The sequence below is a fragment of the Hyperolius riggenbachi genome, chromosome 1 (assembly GCF_040937935.1).
Source record: "Hyperolius riggenbachi isolate aHypRig1 chromosome 1, aHypRig1.pri, whole genome shotgun sequence".
In the NCBI taxonomy this organism is placed as follows: domain Eukaryota; kingdom Metazoa; phylum Chordata; class Amphibia; order Anura; family Hyperoliidae; genus Hyperolius; species Hyperolius riggenbachi.
Genome location: NC_090646.1, coordinates 516457764 through 516478493, shown reverse-complemented (window position 1 = coordinate 516478493; position 20730 = coordinate 516457764). Strand labels below are relative to the sequence as shown.

At 41.3% G+C, this 20730-nt stretch overlaps 1 protein-coding gene across 2 annotated transcripts in view; it reads left to right on the top strand.

Annotated features, from left to right (window-relative positions):
- Nucleotides 1–20437, top strand: part of RILPL1 (Rab interacting lysosomal protein like 1) — an 82213-nt gene extending 61776 nt beyond the window's left edge. The window contains exons 7-8 of one of the 2 annotated variants that reach the window (XM_068244567.1): nucleotides 9138–9225; nucleotides 13781–13862. In XM_068244567.1, the coding sequence (XP_068100668.1) occupies nucleotides 9138–9225; nucleotides 13781–13786 (94 nt within the window). In that variant the 3' untranslated portion in view covers nucleotides 13787–13862. Of the gene's footprint in view, nucleotides 1–9137; nucleotides 9226–13780 lie in introns of both variants that reach the window. The other variant, XM_068244558.1, reaches the window with a different exon arrangement.
- The last annotated feature ends 293 nt before the right edge of the window (nucleotides 20438–20730 follow it).

Below are 20730 nucleotides of genomic sequence, written 5' to 3'. Positions count from 1 at the left end.
CACTCCTGAACTCAATCAACATTTACAAGGGGGAAATCCGTTTCACTAGCCTCTCCTCAGTGTTGGAGCTATTCGCCCTTCGTCCCCTGTTCACAACTACCAGGTGTATGCTCTGTCCATTCTGCGCACCCTCTTCATGTGTGCTACCCAACGGTTGTTTGCAAGAGCCTAAGCCAGAAGCATCCTGGACGTGCGTGGCTATGAATGGCTGCTGTGCACAGCTATGGGGAGTGCGATCAAAGAGTGCACATGGAGTGGAAAGAACTTGCACGCTGCTCCAACTGGGTCCAGTCGGAGCTTTGGACAGGGAACATGTTCCAACACTAAGGGAATGCTAGAAAAGCTGAGAGGCCATGCCTTGAGAAGCCATGCAGTTTATTGGACACCGTCAAAGCCCAAGGAATGTTCGCCTACTAAATTTTGATTGGGTTCAGGTACACTTTAAAGAGCTTTTAACTATGAGTGGTACCAACCACTCCAACATGAGTAATGTTCTTAAAGGACCTCTGTCGCGAAAATCTTAAAACTTAAAAAACATGTAAGCATATACAAATGAGAAGTATGTTTCTTCCAGAGTAAAATGAGCCATAAATTACTTTTCTCCTGTGTTGCTGTCACTTACAGTAAGTAGTAGAAATCTAACATTACCGACAGATTTTGGACTAGCCCGTCTTTTTCATGGGGGGTTGTCAGGGTTTTTTTGTTTTGTTTTGTTTTTTAAAGCACTTAGTGAATGGCAGTTGCTCTGTCCAGCTGCCACAAAAGTGTGCAGCGAGCAGGGAGGCTGGCCAATATCATTGTATAAAGCCTTTTTCAGGGAATGTTTTTATAAAGAATAAAGGCCATGCTCCGAATCCCCCATGAAGAGATGGACTAAACCAAAAGCTTTCGGTTCTGTGACTGTCAGATGTCTACTACCTACTGTAAGTGACAGCAACATAGGAGAAAAGTAATTTATGGCTCTTTTTACTCTGGAAGAAATGTACTTATTCGTATGTGTTTTAAATTTTAAGATTTCCGCAACAGTTCCTCTTTAATGATGACCTAATTATGAGTTGATCTACTTACACACTTTTTTTCTCTTGTGACTCAGATGTTTAATTGTATATTCTAGACATTCCGTCTCTTTAATTTCAAAGTATTTTTTATTAGTTTTTTTTTAAGACATAGGATACAAAGAGACTGTTAAATTAGCCTTGCAGAGGTGTCAAAGATACAGGTAACAGATGAGAAAAAAAAGCAATAGCAAAAAGGGCTGACAACAGTCAGCAGTCAGTGACCAAGGCAAAATACCAAAAAATATGTGGGATTCTGGGTGTTAGTGAAACCATTAGTATTGTCCTTGCTAAGATATTTTTATATAGCATGATATTGGTCAATCTATGAAATAAAACATCTGGGGATAGATTCACAGTTAGAAGGGTTCCATAGCTATCTTGGCAATATGTTACACTAATATATGCATGAGTTTTAGGCCTAAGGGTTCATTGTCTAACAGGAGCTTAGAAGGATCCAAAGGTATAGTTATGTTAAGGACCATATTTGTTTTCTGCCAAATAGTGTTCCAAAAATCCAAGGATTTCAGGCATTACCAAAGTATATTACAAAGATTGCTCTTAGTTAGGCAGCCTCTGAAGCATAGGTTTTATGTGCTTGTGTTTAGCTTCTGTATCCAGAAGGCTCAAAGTAGGATGGATTGAGTTTAGGAGATCTCTAGACATCCAGTCTTTCTGCTACAACAGAGAATTGTACATCAATGTGTAAATATCGCTGGAGCCAGATACTAGTTTGCTGGGAAGTAATGAGTGTGGGATTTGTATAGAAAAAGTAAGATGGTCCAGTTGCACGACCATTGTCTTTCTTCCTTGCAAAGCAATCCCTGATTATTGTGTTCTCCTCCACTTGTGGGTATGTATGGTGTCCATCACCGTCTGTCAGCTTCACCTCTAACTTTACCCATTATCCCCAGCCCTATATCCCATAGTTCGTTATCTACAGTTAGTGTAGTTTGCCTTCTTAAAACAGAAGGTCTTTGCGATAATTTAGCTTTAAGATAAACCTGAGACTAAACGACAGTAAAGTTTTATACATACCTGTGGCTTCTTCCAGCCCCATGCGCATGGATCGCTTCACATTCCACATTCACTCACTGAATTATTGCAAATACCTTCTGTTTTAAGAAGGCAAACTACACTGAGTGTTGGCTTTTTAGTAGGAGGGCTTTTCTGTCTTTTTTTTTATAGTCCCCTATACTTTTCCTAGTAGTTTTGGGTCACCCTGAGCTGCTTGGGTATTCTGTTGCATCTCCAGTTAATTTCCCTTTCACCTACAGCACTGTATGGTTCTAGCATGCTCCTCTTTAGACTTCAATGCTTTTCTCTACCAGTACCACAAGCCATACATGTCTTTCTTCTAACCTCTTCATCAGTGGGCTTTGTGGCACCCAAACACATTCATTTACTCCATCCCAGTTTCTCATGCCATGTCATATGTTACAGAGCAACATGGAAAATCAGAGGGATGACTTCATTGTGTACAGGTGGTGATCACTGTGCTGCTGAAAATTTCAGGAATGCGCTACCATCGCAGACAAATTAACCACTATATGGTACTAGTGTATATAAACAAATGAATGGAAATAGGATTTGCAAAGTTGCTAAAAGCACATGAGTGCAAAAGAGCAGGAAGTAGCTTAGAAACAGATTGCTGCTAATAGAATACAAATTAATGGGTTTCTAGTTGCTGCTACTGTGACATTAGTACAGCTTCATTGGATAACCTCTTAATGTGAACCAGAGCCGAAGCACCCTCATGTATTTTACCATATATATCAGTGGGAACATAAGAGAAAACACCTACCCTGTTCTCTGTTTCGTTCTTCACTGTTCAGCTTGCTTATCAGCCCTGATAAAAATCCCCCGACTGAGCATTCAGCCTGGCTTTGCTCAGGAATCATTATAGCAAAGCCAGACTGAATGCTCAGTTGGGGATTTTATCAGGGCTGATAAGAAGCAAGCTGAACAGTGAAGAATGAAGCAGAGAGCAGGGTAGGGATTTTCTCTAATGTTCCCACTGTTATATATGGTAAAATACATGAGGGTGCTTCGTCTCTGGTTCACTTTAAGGACCCACTACTTACATCTGTGCATCAGATACTAAATATACCAGTTTCCATTCCCAGAAACTAACAAAGTGGTGGTACACACTCATCATCTCTTGTCTTGGTTACTGTGACATTCTCCTATCTAGGTGCTGAGATGAGGCTGACTAGAAGGTAGTGGAGGAGAGTTTTGTAAGGTTAAAGGGCTTCCTCTGCCGAGAATCAGGTATGTGTACGGCAAATGCCAATTCCCCCTTATCCATAAGCAAGAGATCCGGACTGGTGGATTGTCTAGGCCAATCCTATTGTTCTCGTACACACTCCGCACTTTCTTCCCCCCCCCCCCCCCCCCCCCCTACATAGCAACAAAACACATTGCTAGCCTGAACTGTTGGTTCCGAATTGTTACCTGAGGGATCAATTCCTGATCTCTGCAGGTGACAGTAAGTGTGCATGTGTTACCCGCTTTACAGGAAACCTGAGACGGGATTAATGGGTGTATTTATACTTACCTGGGGCTTCCGCCAGCTCCATGAGATGCGTGGGCTTCACTAAAATAAGTAGTTTTACAGATTACTTACAATTTTTTTATATCTTTTCAATTCAAGAATTGCAATCAGTTTTTCTGACTGTAACATTTCAAAAATATGACCAATGTACCACACACGTGTGTTCAATTTTCCCCCAATTATGATCAAAATGATTGGAAACTCTGAGAAAATTGCTAGGGTGTGTATAATAATAAATTGACAATCTAACACACACCATACAATCTTTAGAAAAATTGAAGACAAATTTCCAGCACTCCGGTTCGATAAACGGGAAATCTGATTTTTCAGTTGCATGGGAAAAAAAGCTTTTGATTTTTTTGGGGGAAATCCAATCATATTTATCGAATTGCCATAAAATTGGATCATTTTTATTGTATCGTGTGTGTGGCCACCTTAAACCTCTCCTCAGATATGCATGTGAATGAGAAGAAAATTGTACATAGTGTAAAGGTAGCCATACATCTAGTGATATATGGGCAGATTCTACCAAGAGACAAATATCTCTCTGATCGAATCTGATCGGAGAGAGATGTGTCAGCTGCCCATACACTGCAGGCAGATTCCCGATTGATTTCATGCTAAAATCAATCCGGAATCGGTCTTGTGACGCTGTATTCGCCGCCAGGACTCTGTCACCCTACTGTTAAATGTCCCCCCGGTGCCCAGTGCAAATGATACGTGACCGGTCTGTGGCCTCCTGGAATCTTCTGTTGGATGGTCGATCGGCCTCCAAGTCGCCTGATGTATGGCTACCTTAAGTCGCATACACACGCCTGATTTATTCAAATGACGGGTCGTCAGACCTGCCTGCGGGGGCAGCCGTTGTAGCGACAGTTTTCCTGTGTGTACAATGTGTCGGCAGGCTGATGAGGCTGGTTTTGACAGATCTGCTCAGCAGATTGCTTTATCTATCATGGGACAATTACAATTTAAAGGTCAATACTCCCTTTCAAGTATAGCGACCCAGTAATTTTAGTTTTTACCTGTACACATTTTTATTTGTATTTTTCATCCTATTTTAAATAGTTTGACAAAAGTACAGCAGAGGAGCGCAGTATTATCAAAATTTTCTTAGATATTGCTGTGCGTTCAGAATTTGGATCCCTGACCTCATACTGTGAGAGGTGGTTTCTCCTACAACTTACAGCTCCAACTCATCCTCCATGGTACTATTACTAGATGCTAGTAACTCCTTTGTGAAATAGAATAAGAACTGGTTTCCAGTAGAGGAAAATAATTCTACCATTAGCTCTTGAAAACTAACAGAAAAATATGTTGTATTTACATTTATGTAGACTTAGAAATGCGTTTGTGGTCCTCTTGAGATAATATTGGTTGTTGTGGCTTTAGGGACTACCATTTCAGTAGCAAAGTATGTTTGAAAAATTATTTCAAATGGAACACACACACACTCACACACTCACAGACACTCTCTACAGTTTATGACCACCTTCTGAATAATTTGTCCCACATGCAGAAACCACACTACCAACACAAAAACGCGTAATCTTCCTTTTCACTAAATAACAGTAGGAATCTTTTCTAGATGTAAAACTTGCCAGAAAAATTGAACTCCCCCCCCCTAAAAAAAAAAAACACCATTTGTAGTATTTAATATTTTCCTGATAAAGCTTTATTATTATTGTTGTTATTATTATTATAGAATGTAACATATAAGCAAGTCCGGCATGAAATGGTCACTGTACATTGTCTTTAAGATGTTGGCAACTCTGTAGCTCTCTGATTTGGTTGTGACAGTGCCTGCTGTAATGTCACAGAACTATGAAGACTGGCATTGTCACCAGCCAGCTGACATGTTGCTGCCTGGCACATGTAACAAGCAAGTATTGTTTAGCAGAATAAATATTAACCTTGACCCCAAAATAGCTTTATTTACAGTAATAGCAGAAAAATCCAATGTTAACAGCTGTCTCATAGAGGGGATTTGTGCAAATGGAAGTTTAATAGTAGACCAAGATAAGGTGAATATAGTATATTTATAGTATATTTGCCTTTAAGCTCATATCCATAATAATGAACCCCACCCAACACCCTAACATGTGCATCCACTGTTTAAGTCTGTACATGCGCTAGTCTGTGCACACAAACGAGTGGCGTAGCTCAAACGACATTACCCGGCAAAACAGAAAGGACAAGCAGTTTACACAACATTGTTAATGTATGTCAGGAGGTGAAGCTTATTATGCTTCATTTATAAAGCGCTAACATATTTCACAGCGCTGTACAATATATAGGGCGGGTACGACAGCATTAAATAATGTCACACAGTGGCATTACAGGGTTAAACAATGGTACATATCATAGTGATGTAGCAATAAACAATGGTCTGCAGATTGCAATGAATAAATGTGGCAGATAAGTCACTAATTCCATATGGTGACAGAAAAGTCACTGATTCCATATGGTGACAGAAAAAAGCAGGGAGGAGGGCCCTTCCAAATTGGCTTACAGTCTAAGGTGTGGAGGAGAGGGACACATAAGGGGGAAGGAGATAAGTCCAAGGTGGGGGGTTGGAGCTATGAGGAGAGCTGGTAGGCTATGGTGAACAAATGGGTAAAACCTGCTTGAATGAGCTGAAGGTAGTGGTGAGCCTGATGGGGAAGGGAGGAAGTTCCATAGAGTAGAAGGTGCTCTGGAGAAGTCATGGAGCCTTGCGAATAAGCAAATGATACAAGCGTTTGACGTCTGTATAGTGTTGGGAGGAGCTGAGAGAGCGTGTTGGAGAGTATCTCTAGATAAGATCTGAGATCTACGAAAGGGAGGTATGATGGATGGATTTATATGCCAGACACAGCAGTTTAAATTTAATTCTGAGAGGGCAGCTACATTCATAACAAATAGGAGGGGTCAGTCTGGTCTCAGAAAGGATGGCATTGCAGTAATCCAGATGGGAGAAGACCATAGTATAGACCAGGAGTGGAGTTGGAGGAAAGGTAAGGGCAAATGTAAGTGTTGTTGTGGAGATGGAAGTGGCAGGATTTGGTGACGTTCTGGATGTGAAGGGTGAAAGACAGAGCATAGTAAAGGGTGACTCCCAGGCAGTGGGTTTGAGGAACAAGGCTAATGAGCTTTTAATAGCAATAGAGACCTCGGGGTAGAGTACTTGATGAACTGGGTGGGAAGACCTTGACCATTCAGTCTTTTCCAGGTTTAGTTTCCAAAACCTGTCGGGAATACAAGTGGAGATTTCATCCAAAGTGCGAGATCAGAGATGTGGAGGTAGATTTGGGTGTCATCAGTGTAGAGGTGGTTGTTGAGGCCAACTGAGGAGATGAGTTTGCCAAGGGAGGAGGTGTAGTGGGGCAAGGACAGAATCCTGGGGGACCCCCAACAGTAAAAGGGGTGGAGAGGGAGGAGGATTTGTTGAAGGCGGTCTGGAAGTAGCAGTCAGAGAGCTAGTAGCGGAACCAGGTAAGGGCTGAGTCGCTTAGCATCAGGTGACGCATCTTCACACTGTAAACCTGTAGCAAAGGGGGATCTGGAATTTGCCATATTTATTACCTTTTAAATGATGCCAGTTGCTTGACTTCCCTGCTGATCTTTATGGCCTTTGTGATGTCTGAGAAATACACCTGGAGCAACTATGTAATTAGTATAGTCAGACCAGTTAGAGACAGTTGATCTACATACTCATTTTAGGTCACTTGCTTAAAGTAAACCTGTATGTTTACTTTGTGAGTCAGAAGCCTATGTATCCTCCACAAGCTAACCCCATCCTTCTCCACCAGGCCGTTCCAGCGCTGAGACTACTGAAGATTCACATAAAAACTTATATTGCATGCTGATTATTTAGGTCAGCATGAGGGATCAATAATGGCTTTTTTCAATGGCAACAGGGACAATAATTGCATTGTCATAAGATCACAAATGATGTGGCTTAACCAGAATCAGTATAGACACACTGTTGCTAGTGTGCTGTCATTATAGACTCGGAATAACAGATCAAACTGCACATAATGGGCATGGACGTGTCCCATATATCAGTTCTCCTGTACGTCTTGCCATATACATGGAGACCGCTGGGTTTTCTTGACATGTTGGAAATGATGACCTATAAATACCATACTGCACTACCATACATGCTTCTCATGAACTTGGGGGGGGGGGGCAGCAATTGTGCTGAGCGCCCTCAAAGTGCTGCACCCGGGGACATATGTCTCTTTTGCCCACCCATAGTTACGCCTCTGCGTTTCTATGACTGTTGACGCACATAAAAGATGTACATTTCCGGTCCGGTCCTGTCGGTTTTTTAATCAGTTTTCTATCAGTTTTACTTTACTAGACCTGTGTGTGTAAACACACCCATAGAAAACTGATACAAAACTGACAGGACTAAACTGGAAATGTACAGATTTATGTGTGAACACATCCATAGAAACACATACAAAACTGATGCCAATTGTCAAAAACTGATAGGACAGGACTGGACACCTTTTTATGTGTGAACCAAACCTTTGTACTCAGCCCGGAGGCTGGCAGGAGCATGGGGCTCTCCATGGGATGCTATAGACCAATTCTCTCTGTTGCTGAGGATTCCTATTGGTTTTTTGCAGCCCAATGGAGATCCCCATGCTTTTGCTTGCAACTGGACTGTGTTTGAGGTACCGATCGGCGGCGGCATGGTGAGTATTACGTAGCAGCGGGTGAAGCCTAAGTAACGACTAGCCTAGTGAAAACGGACTCTGCTTTCATTGCATACATTTTTTGGGCCGGTCCTGTACAATGTGCAAAGTTTGGACTCTGCGTTACGCTTACGGCAACGTGGCAAGCGGATGTGTTTTTTTTTGTTTTTGGAAGAAGATCCTATTTTTAACATTAGAATCTGCTTCTGCGCTGAGCGGAGGTTTAAAAAAGCATCCCTAACGGGTGCTTTTTTTTTTTTTACAAGTGTAAACTGGCCCCTTATCAGTGAACCTCCTTATTGCTCCTTGACATAATGTAACTGCTCATGATTCACAAAAAGGCATTATAGAATGTTGTCTCTTAAAGGACAACTGTAACGAGACGAATATGGAAGCTGCCATATTTATTTCCTTTTACGCAATCCCAGTTGCCTGGCAGCCCTGCTATTTGGCTGCAGTAGTGTGTGAATTACACCAGAAACAAGCATGCAGATAATCTTGTCAGATCTGACAATAATGTCAGAAACACCTGATATGCTGCATGCTTGTTCAGGGTCTATAAAATTATTAGAGGCAGAAAATCAGCAGGATAGCCAGGCAAATGGTATTATTTAAAACTAAATAAATATGGCAGCCTCCATATCACTCTTGTTAAAGTTGTCCTTTAATAGTGAGTGCTAATGCAAGATACTAAGCAGCTATGGGACTGATGTCCTGTGTATTTAGTTTGCCAATATATCCATAAACACTTACATTAGAATATTTTTATGTTAGAAGTGGTTTGTTCCAAAACCCATTCTGTATGTTAATCGCTGTCGTGTCTGTTTATGTCTTTTCCATCAGGATGTTTACAGCCATAATGCCCATGGTAGCAGCTGGCCTGATTGCTGATGATCCCACTTTGCAGCCAATCAGCAGGCTTATCTCTCTTGTAGGATTCCTTTTCATTGTTCATGTATTGCTGTGTGCTGTTTTTCTGCATGTTGTGGGTGTGTACCTTCATTTGCTGCTGGTGGCATTCTAATTGCAGAACTACTAACTGGAAAGATTGTTTAACTACAAACCAGAAAAGCTATTCGGTGTCTCTAATCCTGATAGATTATCCTGTCCTAAAAAGATCAGTACCGATTTGCAGTTACGTGCACTTTGGGTCAGAGTTAAAGGATATCTGAGGTGACTGCCTTTTGAAGACAGTAATTACCTATTTAGATGCACCCCCCTCTCTGTTTTCCTCCAAAGTGTCCGGACCAGGCCCCGACCCTCCCCTGGGTTGGCAGCCTTAACCTAGAAGCAGAAATCCACATTTGCCGCACCTGCACAGTTCACATAGATGCTTGTGCAGCTGTGCAAGTTAAAAGCCCTCTGCCACCGCGTTCTCACTTACGGCGGTCTCCAGGTAACCGTGAGTGCGCTCACATTACTGAACACTGTGCATGTGAGGCTGCCCCTACTCAGCATGGACAGGCCCATGCAGGGCCATGCGAACTGTGCAGACGCGGCAGCGATTGCAGACTTCTGCTCCCAGATCAAGGCTGCCGACCCAGGGGGGTCCTGGTCTGGACACTTTAGCAAGCACTTAGAGGAAAACTGGGGCAAAAGAAGGATACAGACTGCCTCCCAGGAGGTTTATGCTTCTAAATAATTGTTTTAAAGGCCTCTAAGGAATAGTAGCACAAATTAGCTGCTTTAAAGTAAAATGTCAACATAAATACCTAGCACTGAACCTAAGCACCATTGTTGTACAAACTGAAAATTCTGTAGCTCTATTTTAAAAGTATCAATTTTGAGTCTTATATAACTTTAATAAAGGAATAAGATGTTTGTGTTCATGCAAAAGCAATGAGTTTGCAGACAACCTATGCTAAGGGCAAACATTACTCCACAATAGTTGCAGACATGCACATACAGACAAGCGCAGTACTGTGGAGGTGGAATGGATGCACAGAGGTGCCCCTGGCCTGCACAAGTGCTGGAGGGCCTTACAGGTACGACAATGCTGTAAGAGCAGCATAGCAAGGTAAAAGCTCACCTGCGGCTCAACGTACCTGCAAGGTAACTATGGAAGGAATGTTGGGACATTCCAACCTTCCACAGCTGCCTGGCAGAGAGAACATTTTTGAGGCAGAATGGAAACTGAATTTGGTGTCCCCTGCAAGTTAGTGAGCTGCTCTGCAGCTCCATCAGAAATGGAGTAGCCTTTGAGAGAGATAAAATGTGCATAAGTAGATTAAGCCAGCTTTAAACTTTTAAATGATTTTTATTTCTTTCATCCTTACAAGCCATATAGAATTGATTGTGTTTATTAATTCGAAAAGTCTATGTTTAACAATAATGCCCCTTTAAGTCATGCCACTGCTTCCAATTAGTCAATTTAGAGAAGTTTTTTTTTTTTTTTTTTTTTTTTTTTTTTTTATATTAGCTCTAGTGTGCTGATTCACCAGTTAAGAATTCACACATGTACTTGGGTACACATGTACTATAGTCTGCCATATACCTTTACCCCACGATATGGACAATACAGCAAGTTTACACTTTTATATTGAAAAATGTAAATGTTTTTGAAAAAAATAAATAAAAATATATATATATATATATATATATATATATATATATATATTATTTTTTTTATCTACACCAGAGCTTTAATGTAAGTTCAATGGATAGCATTTTCCCTGCCTTTCTTCTTTGTGGCCTATGCGTCTGATGAAAAATGGCTGATATAGTTTAGGCCCCGTTCCCACTAGAACAAACAAAAGTACCACCTCCACATCGGAGAAACAGACATGTTAATAGGATGTTATTTATAGGATCCGTGCACATTTGTCAGTCTGTATCGGGTCCATTTGATTCATTGCGGAAAGCGGAACTTAAATTTGGAGCCTGCACGATAATTCTGTGAATGCTGACAGAACCAATATAAGCCTATGATAATGGACAGTGGCTGCTCTCATTAGGCAGGTCGCTTTGTATGTTCCTGCTCTACTTACCTCCGCTACTGCTGCCATGCCATTTGGCTCCACTGCATAGGACACTCGGTCGGTATACAGATCAGATGGTTCGCTCATTGGTTCTTTGAGCGGTGGACCAATGAGAATCCTCCCTGTTGCTAGGCAGGATTCTCTGTCCCAGTGGAGCGTAGTGACGGTAGCAGCAGTAGTGCAGGACCGATGCACAGTGTTAAATCGTAGGAACATGTCGACAGACGCGCCGGGGCACATTGTATACGTTTGGGAAATGCTGTGAACTCACCATTATTCATCCGACAAAGTGGGAACCAAGCCTTAATGGCTTAGTGTGAAAAATGGATGATTCATGTAATGAAAATTATTGTTGAAAAGTACATATGAGGAACCATTGTTCCAGTTAGTACATTTCTATTTTTTACTGTGAAAAAATGATCAAGAAATCCATAGTCACACCTCAATACTTTATGCTGGATATTATATATTTAGTCCTAGGTCTGTTTGTATATGTATACTCAAGTTTGTATTCTCACTCAAATACTATATACATATCAACCTGCATTTAATATTTGTTAGCAGTTGCAATGTGTGCACAAAGCATGCTATGTGGTGTGTCACTCTAACAGAATGCTTCAAAGCCATGCTGAACTGATGTAATGATCAAGGGATTTGTATTCTCTGTAAAAATCCTATTCACTGTGCAATACATATATTGTGTTTTACCCGCACACAATACTACACAAAACAATATTCCAAATTCCTCACCCAACAAAATATTTTGCACTCTGAACAGTATGATGATGCAAGTCAGGCTTCAATCCCTACCACAGGATCTGTCCCACAGAGACTAAAGGAAACCTGCATTTTATTTACGCTATAACACTTAATGGTTGTGTACTTTTCAAATACATATTTTGGATATTTGGAAGTTAGGCAGTGAAAAGCTGCATTATCATTAACCTGTTCTGTATTACCAAGTGGGCCTCTACTTTCAACTGGTGATTAGTACTGGAAATATGCCATACATCTTGAAATCTCTATCCAACCAATAGATCAATTAGACATTGTCCAATCTGGCAAATATTGATTGATATTTAAATAACCGCTTGGTGGTAAATGACTGATGGAAATGTCTGCCCTTCACACAGAAAATAAGATTGTTTGAGCATGTACATCAAATTTAAACAAATAAGCATCTGCTTTTTCCAGTGCGTCTGGGGAAGTGTGTGAGAAAACAAATGACCAATGGATATTCTTATTATGCATTTATGTACCGCTGACGTCATCTGCATTGCTTTATAGAGTACACTGTGTGTGTGGTGATTGTGTTTAAGTCCTAACTTGGATCATGTGAAGCCAATAGGCCACCTGAAGTGAGAGGCGTATGGAGGCTGCGCTGCTGTATGTATTTCTTTTTACACAATACCAGTTTCCTTTCCTGCTAATATTTAATTCATCAGTAGTGTCTGAATAGCCCACCTGTAACAAGTATGTGGCAAATCAAGTCAAATATCTGATGTGCATTCTTGGACAACCGGTAGATGAGCTTCAGGCTTTGAACCCCAGGTACCGAAAGAAAGGAAACAAAAAAGAGCGCCAGGAGAGACAATAGTGTAGTATTTTTAGGCAATAAGAGATGTGAAAAGAAATAATTGCTTAAGTGATAACAAACTTGGGTAGCTAAAGGCAACTACAGATTTAGGCATGTGGAGAATTTAGTCTCCACGCAGATACGATGACTCTGCCAGGTCAAAGTGGGTTGCATTCCGAAAACAATAGGACCACTGGGTTCAGTTGCAGGGATGACCCCTGTGACAGGAAATAAGACAGTCCCGAATGGGAGGAGGCACCCCAAAATATGATATGATGGTATAATTAGTGGAGGTAAGAAATAGGAACAGTCTTACCTCTTATTAGCAGGTTAAGAATTTTATTAGGTGCCAAAAAAATAGACATCGCGTTTCGCGGAACCCGCAGGCTTCTTCAAGTCAATACAAGACAGTGTCTCTTTTGCTGATTTCTAAAGCAGGCACAGTAATCCCAGCTTTCTTACGATCTCTATTTCTTACCTCCACTTACTATACCATTGTCATATATTGGGACACCTCCCATCCAGTACTATCTGATCTGCATGCCTATTTAGGGTCCATGGCTAAAAGTATTAGAGGCAGAGGATCAGCAGGACAGCCAGGCAATTTGCATTGTTTAAAGGGAAATAAATATGGCAGCCTCCATATTCCTCTCACTTCAGGTGTCCTTAAAGAAAATGTATGTCTTATGTGTGAAGTAGCTGAGCACTATTAGCAGACTGCTGTGAAAGGTTTAATATGAATCAGTTTATAGCAGCTAGCTGGTTATCCTCTTGCTGAGTTATCTAAACATGATGTTGCAATGAGTTTACTATCCATACATTTCACACTTCCTTGGTAAACAATGATGTGCTCATTTTACATGTTAGGCTAAGTTGTATTTGTTTCTGCTGTAACTTATATATCTGACTTTTTTTTTTCCCCCTCTGTGTAGATTTAGTTTTTTCTCAAGAGATAAAAAGCGGATGCCCATGACACAGAGAAATGCGCCCTTCCAGGAATCCTTTGGTGTGTGGTCAGAGTACAACAGAGACGATGTTTATACAGAACAGGGACAGGAGGCATTACAGCACATGTGACTGAATGGAAGACAATATGTTTTCACATGGAGCAGATGATGACCTTGTTTTGCCTTGCATCCTCCATAACATGTCACCTTGTGATACTTACACAAAGCACACTGCACAGTTTTACTGGGAGGTAAAGAAGACAACAAGAGCTGAGCTATCTGCTGGTGGAGTATTGCTTCCACGTGTAATCAGGTGACACACAGTCATGCAGTACCATGGTGTGGTACAGCTTCTTGGAAGAACAAAAGTGGACTGCACTCTTCTCAGTATTTTTCTTTTTTTAAAGGATAAGTCCATTTAAATGGATTGTTTCAAGTTTTTTAATGGATGCTGATTAGGGTGTAACATCTGCTGGCTTCTAATATCACCTGGAGATCTCCTTGCTGGTTTCCCTGTTAAAGGGCTTCACAACTCCCGCCTTACCTCAGCAGTAATGGAATTAGATGTGATAAACTTTCCTAATGGCTGGCCCACAAATTAACTGCTGTATTTGCATAACAGCAGTTGTTTGCAGCTATATTTTTTTTTTATGTATTTGCCAAAAAAAAGGTGCAGTGGATTCCCTGCACAGATACTAACCTATGCATTACTTGGAAAGGAAGATGGACACTAATAATAACAGAGCTTATTTAAAAATATTTTTGTCACCTAATGAGGGCAATAATGCCACTCCAGGGAGTATCATTGGTTTGTGCATTCAATAGAAATAACATTTTTTATTTGTTATCAGCTACAAAAATGTTAAACACTCTCTGTAACCAGTTTGCCAACTTGTCCTTTTGAAAGAGTCCTGAAATTAGATTAGAAACCGATTGTTTCCATTACAGCTTGCAGGAGAAAAAAAAAGTGCCCCTGGGGGATACTTACCTCAGGAGGGGGAAGCCTCTGGATCTTAAGGAGGCTTTCCTCGTCCTCCTCTGCAGCCCTGTTCCACCAGTGGGACCCCCGCGCTTATCGGCGTCTCACACAGGTGCAGTAGTCATCGGGCTCCAGCGGAAATAGCCGAGCCCAATCGGGTCTGCTCTACTGCTCCTGTGCAGTAGAGCCGACCTGATCAGGCTTGACTATTTCTGCCTGAGCAGCAAGCCACAACTGCACCTGCGCAAGGTGCGTCACTGGATTATTATTGTTGTAGGGGTGTCACTGTTGGATCACGCAGGCTAAGGAGGAGCGGAGAAGCCTCATTAGGATCCAGAGGCTCTTCCGAGGTAAGTATCTGTTTTGGTTTTTTTTAAGTTTCAGATCTTTTTTTTAAGGACAAAAAGACAAAACCTTATTGGTGCTGTGCTACTTTTCGTCAATAACACAGCAAGCGGTGTGAAAAAAAGCTTCAAATATTATTTGCAATAACTCATATAACTGGTGGTATACATTTATTGGTATATCCTGGAGTTCTCCCTTAAAGCGGATCCAAGATGAAAAACTAACTATAACAAGTAACTTGTCTATATATCTTATCTAAAGTTTAGATAGTTTGCACAGAAAATTTAGCTGTAAACAGCTTCAACAGTTTATGATTATTTATTCCTGTGATACAATGAGGGCAGCCATGTTCTGTTTGTCACATTACACACAGGTAAGCTAATAGCATCTCCAGCTCTCAGCCTGTGACAAATTCAGTCCCCTCCCTCCTCCCCTCTGCCTCTGAAATCTCTGGCTATTAACACCTCCTCTTGGCCAGACTGAGCTCCCATAAGCCCTTGCTACACGGGACTGAATGCCAAGGCACTGTGAAAAAGCTGTAGGCGAGGCTTGTTTAGTTTATAAGAGTATTAAAAGTTAAATAATCGTATTTAATGCCAAGCCGCTGCAGCTAAAGCTAACAAAATTTTGGGATGCATTAAAAGGGAAATAAAAACTTGAGATGCTAGCATAATATTGCCCCTGTTTAACTCTCTAGTAAGGCCACATCTGGAATATGGAATTCAGTTCTGGGCACCACATTACAGGACAGATATTTCAGTTTTAGAGCAGGTGCAGAGACGAGCAACAAAATTGGTTTGTGGGATGGAAGGTCTCAATTACCAAGAAAGGTTAGATAAACTGGGTTTATTTAGTCTAGAGAAAAGACCTTAGAGGGGATCTAATTAACCTGTATAAATATATCAGAGGGCAATATAAAAGCTTGGCGGATGAGCTTTTTGTCCCTAGGCCTTCTCAAAGGACTAGAGGACATGATCTGCGCATGGAGGGGAAACGTTTTAGCCATTTATTTAGGAAAGGGTTCTTTACAGTAAGAGTGATTAAGATGTGGAATGCATTGCCACAGGAAGTAGCTATGGCAAATTCTATATCTGCATTTAAAGGGGGCTTAGATGCTTTCCTTGCGTTGAAAGACATCCATGGCTACAATTACTAGGAATGCCCAATGATGTTGATCCAGGGATTTTATCTGATTGCCATCTGGAGCCGGGAAGGAATTTTTTCCCTTTTGGGGCTAATTGGACCATGCCTTCTAAGGGTTTTTCGCCTTCCTCTGGATCAACAGGGATATGTGAGGGAGCACGCTGGTGTTGTACTTTGTTTTGAACTCGATGGACGTATGTCTTTTTTCAACCCAAGTAACTATGTAAAACAAAACAAAAAAAATATTTTGCTTGAGGAATGCCCTATAAACTGTATGAAAGGAACACAATTATGCAATAAGTAAAAGTTTATCTCGGATCCACTTTAAAGAGAGCCCAAACCAAAGTTTGGGTTGAGAAACACATACTTGCCTAAGAAGAGGGAAGCCTCTTGAGCTTAATGAGGCTTTCCTTGCTGTCCACTGGTCTACAGTTGCTGCTGATCGGGGCCACACTCCTGTTCTGGAACGAATGCAGCCGTGCCAGCAATTACCATGGAGCCAAACGTGCATGAATGGCTCAGGCTTAAAGCACAGGTGCAGTGCTCATGCTTGATGGTTATTGTGGCCCCAATCAGATTACCAACAAACCCTTGTCTGTAAACTTTGGATGGTCCACAAGCGGCAATAGGGGACTGGAGGATGCCGTGGGACGTCGCATTAGGGCTTCCCTCTTCTTACGTAAATATGTGATTTTAAACACGAGCTTCGCTCAGGTACACTTTATAAATGCAGTTCTGATTCACAGCCAGTCCAATCCCTGTGTGATACATTGCTCCAGAAGGATGTTGAGATGCACAATAGTACATATAGGCCATTCTGCACAATAGTACATATAGGCCATTCTAATTAATTACACAATACAGTGTATAAAGATATGAGTCATGAAAGTATACTGAAGGTGTTATGTGGATATGTAGTGGCACAAGTGATATGAAGGGACGGTTTTGTTTACATAGGGCTGTATTCTGATCAAAGAGAAATAGCAGAGTTGGATTTGTTTCACCTAGGTTCTCCCAGGCTGAAGACTGCTGGAGTACACAACTGCTGCAACAAATCTATACTCATTTATTAAAATTGTCTACAATTTAGTGGCAGGTTTACAATCCTCACCTCGTTCATATCGAACCATGGAAGGGTTTTCTCAAAGGTTAGTAAACTAGCTTAATAGGTAAAACGTAAATCTACTCCCAGTATATACATTTCTTTAATATTGATTAGCGGTTTATTTGCTCAAAGCATCAGAGGACACAACTCATTCATTAGCAAGCAGCTCTGAGTGCCCCCTTTATTTAGGTGACTGTAGCCTTGTTGTCTATGTGAGGGAAGCAAATGCTTTCAGGGCCTGAAAAGCTGTTCGCAGCTCTAAAATATTGGATGTGACGCCTTGTTGAGTAGGAAACATGCAGCTTTGTTTCACAAATTCCTGACAGCAAGCTTCCCAGCCCAGTTGGCTGGTGTTGGAAGTAACTGTGATACAGGATCACAGAATTGCAGAATAGCAGTTCTTCTTCTTTACTGAAGCCCTCCATCTGAAAGCTAGCTTGGTCTTCACTGAGACTTAGATACATGAATCCATTGATTCAGGAAGTCCCACTGTAGAGCGTGCATGTGCCTCCTGCTCTACCTCACATTTTGAATTGTGGACATTAAGCATGAGATGAAGGCGGTTTACACCTGGAAATCTTGACGGACCATGGATGAAGTCCAGTACTTCGATCTTTAGGGATAAGATTTTTGAGGTAGTAAGGATACTGCATTATTGATGATGTTGAACATCGCACCCAAGTATATCAGGTGTCTGGAAGGCGTCCAATGGCTCTTTTTGGCATTTACTATCTTGAGCAGTTATTGCAGATACATAAGAGTTTTGTCTTTGTGCAGGATCAATTGGTGTAAACAATGATGGATTCTTATCCCTTTTTAGCCACAGTTGTGCTACGGTGGAAAGAATTTTGGAAAAGGGTTCTTGAAGTTGAGAGTCAGAAGGGAAAACAAAAGAATTGGAGTGGACAATATTCTATTGTGGATCTTAGATATTTTTGAAAATGAGGATGGATCGAAATATGAAAGTATGCATCGTGAAGGTTGTTGAGAGAAAACAATAGTTTGGTTGAACTGCAAGAATAATTGGCTGAAGGGAAATAATTGAATTTGAGGAAATAAACTGTTTGGTCAAGAAACTTGAGGAACTTGATTGGAAACCACCAGTCTTTTTCTGGAGGTGAAATTACAGTACTTGAATTTTCCCTGTGCAGGATCAGGAAAGACTGCTTTTTGACTGAGAAGGTTTCAACACATAATTCACCAGAACTTTTCTCTCTAGAATGGAAGAAGGAACTTGAGCAGGAATAAATCTGCCTTTGGGAGGACAACAAAAAGGCCATTTGTGGCCTTTTGCAACTGTCTCCATTTGTCTGGAATAAATTTCACCCAGACCTGTCGGAAAAAGTCTGGGTCTCATCGGACTGGTATAGATGGGAAAATCTTTAAAATGGGCATTTGTTTTGAGAGTTTTTTCATAAATGTTTTCCTAAGTGGTAAGATTGAGCTTCTTTAAAGAGAATCTGTACTCTAAAATTCTTACTATAAAAAGCATACCATTCTATTCATTATGTTCTCCTGGGCCCCTCTGTGCTGTTTCTGCCACTCCCTGCTGCGATCCTGGCTTGTAATTGCCAGTTTTAAGCAAACAAAAGACATGGCTGCTAACCAGCTTGTGATAGGCTCAGAGGAGCTCAGTTTGTGACTAACACAGAGTCTGCAGGAGGCGTGGAGAGGGTGTGTATAGCTTCTACCTTATCACAAGCAGAGCATCACATTCCTGCCTGAGTGCCTGAGCCCGACAAAGCCGTCAGAGGAAAGAAGATTAGATTATATAACAGAGATAATACAGCCACTGTGCAACTAGGAAAGGCTGCAGTAAGACAGACCACATTAGAACAGGTATAGGAACTTATAGGATAAAAGAAATAAGGCTGAAAATTTTGTTACAGAGTCTCTTTAAGACGGTCAGCTGGTTGTTTATGGAAGGTGTTGAATTTATTTGTCTTGCAGGATCAAGTCTAATTTGCCCGCTGTAGCATGATTAATGGCCAAGTCCATTTTGTTGGCAAAAAGTGACAACTCTTTTTAACTTAATTTTGAGCTTAGAGTTCAACGTAACTGTAGAGTATGCTCAGAGTATGTCAATGACAGGCTCACTGACAAAATTAGCTGTTAACTGTAGGTCTTTCAAAGCTTAGACGATTTGATCTTGATCAAAATCAACTTTTACGACCTTCTCAACATTCTGAGTCCATGATCTTATAGCCTTGGTAAGGGTTCTATATTTTTCCTCCCTTCCAATTATGTTTTTAACTTCTGATGAGTATAATACGCTGTTTTTTTTAGGCTCTTCAGGGTAAATGAAAGTCTGAGACCTGGGCTTTCAGAATGTTCAGAAGCATTTGGTGTCACTGGGATTTCCCAGTTTTCCATAGCCAGTGTTATCTCTGGAGATAGTCATCTTTTCCCTTACCACCTTTTCCGATCATGAAAAAACAAATTCTGACTCTAAACGCCATATTTTTCTGATCATGTCTAACATTTCTCTGGACTCTGAAGAATTTTTTTTTTTTTCCTCCTAGCTGACTGCAGCAGGTTTTGCAGACTTTAAATAGGGTGCCGAATGGCGTTAAGACGGCATTTCCTGATAAACAGTTCAAAACCAAAATGGCATCATCCAAGCCATTTCCTGTTCAGTACTGGAAGTTGCTGCCCACATCTTGCCACATGGGATGCTGACTCTAGCAGTTGCAAGGATAGGAGGGTGGAGGAAACAAGCAGAGCCTGCAGATAAAAAATAAAATTAAAGTCAAAAACTTAGCAAAGTGGAGCTGGATGAACCAGGTACTTTATACCATAATACAAGTAGGCCCCCCAAGAATGCCAGAAAGGGACTAGGACTACACAATAAGCTGCCTTTAGCAATGCAAATATGAAGACAGGAGAAAAAATGAGCGGAGAGACAAAACTCATCTGGCAGGGGTAGGGGGCGTGAAGAGGAGTAAAATAAATGGTAAATGGTCCTATAAAGGTTGGGGTGGGGAGTAGGGACGGGGCAAGCATCCCAGTAAGTAGGCTGACACGGGGGCACTAGAAATGACAATGGGCCGCCACTCACTTACTATACAAAATCTTTATTGCATCAAGGTATACAAAACCACAATTCCCCCGTTCCCCCCACCCTATTTAAAATCCCCAAACCCGTGCTGAACCAATCTAGGAGCGCTCCTGGACACCAACATACGCATTCATACCACACTCATCAATCGTGGATTGATCAATCCCTACCAACTGATTGAGATGAAGCATGTGCAGCGACTTCACTACTAGCAACCGTTTCTAATCTTAAATAAACTTCCGGAGTATAAGCCAGTAGTAGTCTGTCAACATGCAGCGTGTCCAACACCTCTAGCAAATCAGAGT